Source organism: Felis catus, chromosome B3, assembly GCF_018350175.1.
Source record: "Felis catus isolate Fca126 chromosome B3, F.catus_Fca126_mat1.0, whole genome shotgun sequence".
Taxonomy (NCBI): Eukaryota; Metazoa; Chordata; class Mammalia; order Carnivora; family Felidae; genus Felis; species Felis catus.
In genome coordinates this window covers 123,382,987-123,392,500 of record NC_058373.1, presented here as the reverse complement: position 1 = coordinate 123,392,500, position 9,514 = coordinate 123,382,987, and the positions used below count along the sequence as shown (strand labels likewise).

Here is a 9,514-nt window from a genome sequence, read left to right as displayed (position 1 = left end):
ATCCCAAGTAGGCTACACGCCGTCAGCACAGAGCCCAATGCGGGGCTCAATCTCACGAACTGTGAGATCATGACCTGAGCTGAAATTGAAAGTCAGATGCTCAACTGACTGGGGCACCCACGTACCCCTATACAGGTTTTTTTAAATCTGTGTATCATCTAATCAATATTAATTGATTGGGAACCTTTTCATTCATCTCCTCTGAATGCTGCCTTGTAGACTAAAACACCTTTCTGTTCAAGGGGCGAATATATGCATACTTCACAGCAGCTGCTTTCAAATTTCACAGGAAAGAAGAGTGATTTTGGAGAAAGATAACAACAAAAAAATCCCCACAAGACTACTAAACATTATTTATGTGTCAGGCACTGTGCTAGACACTTCAGAACCACCAACAAATGTCATTATCACAATAAATAGGTATTATCTTGCTTTAGAGAGGGGACACTTAGCTTAGGTTAAGCAATGGGATCAGAGTTCATACAGGTTGTAAATGGTAGAACCTCAAATTGAACCCAAGTGTGTCTAATTCCAAAACCCACATCTCATCTTGTAACACTACACAGTGGAGAAAAAACTTGACTTATTCCTTACATTATTGTGGGTGGAATTTAACTGGTGAAATTTCCACACTGAAGTTTCCACAATGGGTTCACACTCCTTCCCAGTGGCCAACCATCATCATGTCATTCCTTCTAATTTACACATATTCAGCACCTTCCTGAGAATAACTGTACTGCCTTGGCTCCTACTCACACATTCGCTTCCATATTTCACTGATGGCCAACAGCAGTTTACACACTAGCCCTCAGAGTGATAAAGTCTGTGGAGAACATAAACCTATAGAAAATTTGTCCAGGGTCGAGCTGTAACTTCCCATGAGGCATATACTGGTCGAGCACGTAGACTCTGAAGCCACACTGCCTGGGTTATACAACTTTTATGTGCCTCAGTTTCCCATCTGTGAAGTAGGTATGAAGTTTTCAGGATTAGATGTGTCACTTCACAGAAAGTACCTAGAGCAGTGCCTAGTGCTTAAGTTGATAGCTATTAATAATTATGCATAACTCATTTTTTCCTTTCTCTGAAATGTGTTAAGAATTTCCTAATTAGTTTGATTATTTGTTCCCTTTTACTAGAACACAATCTCTTTTTAAGTAGAAACCACTTCTCACCTCTTCTGTATGTCCTGCAGTGTTTAGCAGAGGGGACTGAGCACAGCAAGCATCCCTCACATCTGAGGAACAAGGTTGTATTTGAGACATTTGCTCTGGAGTCAGGGTTTGGATCATCGCCATCTCTACACATGAAGTTCCTAGCCACACTAAAAACTTAGCAAAGAAATAATAGGAAAGACTGAGAGGAGGCAACTTGACCTCCTTGGCTCCCAGACATGGGGAGAGAAGTCAAGAAAATGAAGGCTTGTAAAGTCTCAGTAAAGGATGCACATTTTGCCCACAATCTTCCAGCTCCATTGGTCACATACCCTTTCCTCCACGATAACAAATTTTTTCAAAAGTATATCCTTTAACAACAACAACAACAAGTTCTGGAGCCAAATAAGCTTGATAAATACTTCACATGTGATCATTGATGATTAGCAATGTATATTAGCATACTAAAGGATCCCAGCAAATCTTGCAATAAAAAGTCCGCTTCATTTTGTTTAACCTAGTATTTCCAAAATCCATCCTATCATGTTGTTTATTAATATAAGGAACAAACTGTCCTTGGAAAATGACTTTCTACAGCTACGTGCCGGATGTGCTGTTTAGGGCGAGGGACAGAGAAATCAACATGAACGAGAGGAGTCAAAAGAGAGATGAATTTCTGTACTAGCAAGAAGCTCTGGGTGGAGTGGGTGATTCACACAGCATCAGACCCCAATTCTGAGGAGCATAACCCTAGTGAAGTGTTCCCTTCATTTATTCCTGAAAATAGAAATCCAGCTCAGTCAGTCAGTCAGTCAGTCAATCAATCAATCTTTATTAACTGTCAGTTGAACCTAACACTTTCCCAGGAACACACTGTATCACAATACATGAAAACCACCAGGCTAAGGAATATTTCTTTCCTTGCTTTTGATTCCTTATGAGTCTGACCTATTCTTTGCATCATTTCTACAAACTAGCTGAAAATTTGACACCCTAGGGGACCTTAAACAGCATGAAAGGGATTGCTAAATAAGCCAATAAGACACTACTTAATAACCTGAGGACTGTGTGGTATTTTAGTTTCATTGCCTGATTTTATGACTTCTGTGAGCTAAAATTAAAATTCCCAAACCCATTATCACTGTAAGAAGCAATCCAAGGTTGTAGCTCATAAGCAAAATAGCTCTTTTCTTCTCCAAGATTTCTTTATCCTTATGGCTGCTCTTTTCCATCAGCAGTAAAGAAGGGGATAAGGTTGAAAATGAAAGAGCTTCATTAATTTCAAATATCAAATTACTGGATGACTTGGGTCTTCAATGGTTTAGTCCTGCTTTTTAATTATTAGTGGTAAGAGAAAAAACACTTTATAATTACCTTTATTCTAAAGTTTCTATAAAAGAATAATGACCAAACGAGGTAATACACATTACTGTATCCTCAGTTCTGCAGTTCTTTATGACTACAGCTTTCAGGGCATGTTATTTCCTGTGGAAATAAAAGGGATTCACTGTCCAGAGAGATTGGGGTGAGGTCGCCATCTAGTGGCTGCCATTCAAAACACGCTGGGAATAGCACCGCTGGGCTACTGGGCTCAGCCCAGAGGAGCTAGCAAGAGATATGGGACTGTCACTGCTAATTTGCAGAATCCTGTTTGAACTAACAGCTCACGAGGACTTCTTGAATAATTAATTAAGGATGGCTGTGGGTTCTAAACCATATAACCATTTTTACATCTCTTTGCTTACATTCATTACATAAAGCTAAGTTACCCTTCAGGCATATAGAATAGTAACCTTACCCCCCACACATACTAAGGTGTCTATGTACATACAATTGGGGGGTTTCGGATACTTATTATGGTTCTGTTTAGCTTCATTTTTGAGGGGAGAGGGGTGTTTTAGTCTACACTAAAATGTATTCCTCACATCACCCCTAATCAATTCCATTGTATTTTTCCCATAGCATAATACAAATCATTTTTCTTATGATGGTTTGTGAAGTCCAGCAAGCAGCTTGATTTGGTGATATCACAAAAACATGAATTTGGAGCTTGAATTACACAGCTCCTTCTAAATTTCATGTCTTCTTGAATGTAAAAAGACAATAAGAACTCTTATTTTGCAAGGTAATGGGGAATTACAGAAGATTTAAGGAGCCGATATATGTAAGACAGCTATCTCAGTATCTAATGCCTACTGGGCACTGAATATATGCCTCCTACTCTTCCTCTGTTCATAGACTCTCCTTACCTACCTACCTACTTACCTACACACACACACACACACACACACACGCACACGCACACGCACACATACACACTTTACCTCCACACATGGCTCACTATAATTCCAGACTCCAGAAGTACTGAAGCTCATGAATATAAAATTAAATTATAGGACCCCAAATTGTAGGACCTTTAAACAGGAGAGGTCCTTAGCAGTAATAGAATTTCAAGGTTAAAAATGAGGAAATGAGGAAAAAGAGATTTATCATATCTGTCCCAACAGCAAAAAGTATTTTAGTTAAAATGACTGTATGAAACCCCAGGGATCCTGACTCTATCTTGACTATCTTAATCACAGAAGAATCTAGAGACAATTTACACCACTGACTTCATTTGACAAGATTCAGAAACAGTAAGTGACTTTTCCAACATCTGGCAGAGAATTAAAGCCAGGGCCCAGATCTCCTGACATGAACAGTGTTCTATAATACCCCATGCTACCCCCCAAGTTTTCTTTTCATATCCTAGTGCACTGCTCTGGAATGTTAGAAAGTAGAGATTTATTTGGATACAACACGGAGGATGCCCTCTCTCTTCCAACCTAGACCTCATTAAATTTTACCCATCAAATTATGGCTAACTAGCTACCTTAATTAGCCACTCCTGCTTTCCCCAGCCCAAAATGATAATTTTCTCTTCTGAATGACAACGACAACCCACCCATTTTGGAATCTCATTACATAGTCTTTGTCTTATTTTCTATTACCTGGGTCCTATCTACTCTACTAATTGGTTCATTATTTGAGGAAACAGATAATCTCTTGTGCTTCCTTCTTTTTTTCTACATCCTTAGCACACTACTGATATGTAACAAGCTCTCAAGAAATACTTATTGCTTATGTGAAGCTTCAAATGTTCCTTTACTCATGTATACATTCATTCATTTATATTTGTCCTCCTAGAATGTAAATTCCAACCAAGTCAAGCACTTGCCTATTTCTTCACCTCCATATTCTTATTACCTTCTGAAGTAGAACTCAAAACATGGTAGATACTCAATAACAATTAAATAACATATGTATTTAGCTCCTTCTAAGTATCCTGTAGTGATCTAAGTACATACTTTTACCTATAATGTTCTGAATTTCTGGTTTATTCATCTCCCTCTACTAGAAAGTCAGTTATTGAGAGAAGAAACTGGCACCTGGGAAGGTGATTGATAAGTGATTTTTGAACAAATGAATAATAAAGTATCTACAGAACTGTATATCTACTCTCCAGATACATATTCTATGCCTAAGGATAGCTCATCAACATACAGCGACAGTAATGGGTAAATTCTACAATACAGATCAATGAAAAGGGATTATGCAAATATAGAGGAAGACCTCCTTAGCCTTACCTGAGCTTGTCAACAGAGAACATGTCACATGACTTCTGTTAAGCAAAATAAAACATTTTTTTTAAAAAAAAACCCTTTGCTCACTGAATGACCAAGGGGACTATGAAAGCAAAGACAGACAAATTTCACTACATATAGCTGTACTCACCCTCAGCCACATCATCATCCACAGTTAACTTAAGGCTTTTTCCTCTCCGCACCACCCGAACGGTGTGCCATTCATTGTCATTGAGCTTCTGCCCCGCATACAGGGTCTCAGGTCCTTTGCCTAAGGACGATGGTAAGTGTTAAAGTTAGAATCAATTCTGAAAGTAGTAATTATGGCATCAGAACTGTCAAAGCCACACTGGTGCACATGACCCAATAGCATTCAAGGAATCATGCCCACCCATAGCCCATCTTAGTTTCACTGATCCAAGAGAATGCTCCACTATTGCCCCAAATGCAAAAGTCTCAATTCATACGGACATTGACAAAACAATGAAAGATATAAGTGTCCTCCTTTGTCTACAGATATAAAGTTCTAAAATGCCAATGGTAAGCAAACATTTATAAGAAATGTAGTCAGCTGTCATTTTGTTTCTCAAAGTCTTAGATTTCAGATGAATTTCTTAAAGACACAGGAAACCCATCATGTATTTTTTTTTAGAACTATTTGGTCACTTAGGCATAATACACCAGTCTGGCTTTTAGAGAGTATTCATCAATTGGATGAGAAAAGAGTTCTGTAATATATATACTCTTAACTTGATTTTGCCATTAACCCACGGTCCTACCAGAATTCAGCAACCACAGAAATCACTACAGTAATCACCACAATAATAATGTTGAGGTCTAAACCCCATGACAAATAATGCTCCTGAAGGGAATGTGAAGTATTCCAGATTTATCTCATTGCTCATCATCCTCCAAAAAGATATAAAAATCTAAGAAATGAAATAATGTAAAATTCCAAAATAGAACCCTTCTAGGTCAAAAAAATATTCAGTAGAAAGTGCCACCAAATAAAGGAATAAACCAAGTTGTCTCTAAAGATCCATGATCAAGATGTTCAAGAGGATGTTCAAATGCACCCTAAGGAGAATCCGGCTCAACAAGGAATTACAATATTTAGGGACAAAAGCTGTCAAGATGAACACTGAAGCATGAAAAGAATTTGGTTAGTAATGGCAGGGTGGTAGAAATGTTATGTTTTGCTCACCATTGAACTGAGATGTAAATCTAAAAGACAAAGAAGATTGCATAGAACCAGAGAACTTAGACCAAGTTTGATCTTTCTTTGTGGGTAGCTGAGCCCATGCAGAAAGATGCCATGTAAGTCTTCCTGGATTAGTCAATCACTATGTAGAAAGCCCTATCTTTGGAAATAGCTGGGGGGAAAAAAGACACAATACATAACTGGTCAATATGTCTTTATGGATATTATGCATTTGAAATATGTCAGAATACACTTGGATCCAACATATAGGAGGAGCACAGGCCTAGGTGCACAGTAGGTGCTTTAATGAGCACTTATTGAGCAACTGATGTCTACATAGGTATTTATTTCTTTGGAAACCATCAACTAAGGTTAATACATTTTTATCTAAGAAATTTTGAAAGCTTATTATATAGCTTTCACTTTCACCCCTTTCTCTACTCCAAAACTGAGTTATTATATACTCTTTAGGGAAGGAAATTTAAAAAGTAGTATCACTTGGGTAAATATCTTTTAAACTAGGTACTTTTAAACTGTACCCTTTGAGTTATTAGTGTTGCTATTGAATGCTGGTTATATGAGTAATGACAGCAGTTGAAGTTTGGGGGGATTTTCTTCTTAAAAATAAAGATTTTCAAAGTAAAAAGGTCTCTTTTGATTACAATGTATACAATAAATAATTTGCATTAATTTTTTTTTTCAAAATGTACCTATACCCCAAGTACAATGCAAATTCACAAGAATTCTAAGGATTCAATGAACTGTAAAGTGGACCAAATGTATGTACCCAAAATTGGGTATGATGCCAGGAGATCAATGAATCTTGGGGGGGGGGTGTTTGAATTCTATAATAAATCATTTTATGTTCAATCTTAGCTTTTCTTTGTGAGTATTCCTGTCTTAATATTATATAAAGCACATGCATTATAATGGGATTTTTCCTATATGTCACTTCATTAGGTAGCACTGTTTATTATTTCATTAAATTCAGATCTAAGATTGATGTAACAGTCACTTTTACAATAGCAAACTGTGCAGGCACTGAGAGAAAATGGGCTACATCATGTGGGTGCTTTGAAGCAAGAACAGATGTTCTCAGAAGAAACAAATCTGCCTTTGTTTTTTTGTGTGTGTGTCTTTATCCTCTTTATTCTACATGCAAATGCTTCAATAAGAAAGAAGAAAGTAAAGAAAGACATAGAAAATACTGGCTATGGAGGCAGAACTGTTACAAAGGCAGACTATTTAAACATCTATAGGTGGCATCCGTTCTTTAAGCAATTCTTGCACATCACTTCATTTTTATGATTGGGAACAAAATAAGAGGGAGAAATACTAACACAAACACAGTCACAGTTTAGCAAAATTGCCACATTAGTGTCATATTAGCCACAGAGATGTAAAGCAAGCTTTGCAATTAGCCCAGTGTGTTTAAAATGCTGCCGACATTTTGCAGGTACTTTGAATTTTCTTTTGTCCTTGAAATATCCATTCTAGTCAAGTTCAAACAAAAATATTTAACTGTCCATTTGACTCTAAAACTTTAGGATGTGATGGTCTATAACCAAACATGAAAAAAAAAAAAAAAAAAAAAAAAAAAAAAAAACCTAAAACCTCTCATGCTGTCTCTTACCCCAATAATTCTTGTTACTCTGACAGTAGGAAAAAAATCCATACCCATCTCATTAAAATGGTAGGGAAATGAGTATTATTCAATATTCATTTTCAAGCAATAAATATAGAAATCGTAGTGAGCTTCTGAAAAAAAATCTCATCTTCCAAAAGTGGAGAGTCAATGGCATTTATCTTTAATCAAGTCAAAAGGTCAATGCATCCTACCAGAGAGAAAGTGATGTTTAAACTCAGCTGGAAATGTAGGCAAATAGAGGGGAAGAGCAAATCCAATCTGTAGCCTAAGCATAAAACGGGCCTGGTAAGTGATAGAAGATGCAGACACAAGTCGAAAGTTGAAACATACAAACTGTTAGGTTTTCAAAGAAGGAGGCTTTTGTCTAGGGAAGACTTCTCTGGAAGATTCAAGCACAAAGCCGGTGAAGAAGCATCAGGAAAACGGTGTATAAAGTTCTTCCCTTTACAAAAAGGATGGTCCAGATAAGGAGAAGAAACTTTCTTTTTTAAATTGGATTTTTAAAAGGAACTGATGGGAATTTAGTTGTTTAAACATTAAAAAAAAATACTCAAAGCCACTACTTTTCCTGCATTGTCCTTTTTCTTTTTTTGTAGCCAGGAGAAAGGTGATCTGTGATTAGACACATATTGGATGTGAGTATTAGATGCATGTTTCCTTCTTTTATAGTTTAAATAGTAAATATTGATCACAAAGGGAAAAAATTTTGATTCCCTTTAGGCTGCTTAGTTCATCCCTGTTTGCTCTAAATACAGAAAACTAATAATTTATCTGACACCTTATAGTTGAATTTCTCAAGTAATGACCCCTGTGACTGGAGTAAAGAAGCAAAATTACAGTTGAAGGTTTCTGAGATACAGAGGTCTGTAGAAGTGTTCAATTGTTTATTATCAGAGGAAAAAGAGCCTTAATGAATCCTTGGGCAATACGACCCAAATTCTCACTCTTGACCTAGTCTCACTGCAAACTCACTTAGCATCATCTCTTTTAATTAAGACATGTTTCACCAAAGATGGTATAATTCTCTAATGGACGGGGATAGAGAATGAGGCGTCACAGATGAAAAACACAAATAGAGAATTTTCTTAACCTAGCTACAGTAACCCTGTGGAAGACCTATTTCTTTAAGAAGCCAGAACTAATACTAAAATAAAAGTGAAAAATGAGGAGAAAAGCATTCTTTGAGAGACAAATCATTGCTGATTGCTTGGAGGAAGATGACTTAGATAGATATCAGTAGATTGTTCCCTCTGGGGAGGGGAACAGGGAAAGGGAGTGTGTGGGAAAAATCTGTATTTGGGTATTACTACAGGCACACACCTTCACAAGGTGGACTCTGGATTTTAACTATTTTGAGCCTATTTAGTTGTTTTTATTTCTTGTTGTTGCTTTTTAGTAGACTGTTCATATTACATGAATTTATTATTCCCCCCAGGAGCAACATAACCAGTACAAATACAAGACACCCCGATATACATTACTTTGTCAATAAATTTCTAAAACCTGCCCAAACCAGGTGGTTTTGCTCATACACAGGGAGGAGAAATTCCTTCCATCTGCCACAAAGGACTATCTCCAAAAGTGGGTAGGTAAGAGTGGAAACTTACTTTGCTTGGGGTAAAGGGGCAGGGATGAAGAGGGCAATATCTGTATGATAATCACTTTGCATTACCTGAATATCTTTCTACTTGTCCAAGAAAGAGAAAGAAACAACAACTTGATTTCTCTTGGAACCATGTTTCACATGAGTCAAAACTGCTACAGTGCATAACAAAATACGAAATTCAGTCCCTCAGAAAGGTGTAGCAAAAGGCACGTGATTATACATTTCAATGGTATGATAAACACTCGAAATGACGGACTGTGTTAGGTTTAAGAACACCAAATA

The 9,514-nt window shown here is 37.0% G+C and overlaps 1 protein-coding gene across 7 annotated transcripts in view; it reads right to left on the bottom strand.

Moving 5' to 3' along the window:
• NRXN3 (neurexin 3) overlaps positions 1-9,514 on the bottom strand; it is a 1,671,444-nt gene that overhangs the window by 816,616 nt on the left and 845,314 nt on the right. For all 7 annotated transcript variants that reach the window (XM_045060712.1, XM_045060711.1, XM_045060707.1 and 4 more), the window contains one exon: positions 4,929-5,048. In XM_045060712.1, the coding sequence (XP_044916647.1) occupies positions 4,929-5,048 (120 nt within the window). The remainder of the gene's footprint in view (positions 1-4,928; positions 5,049-9,514) is intronic.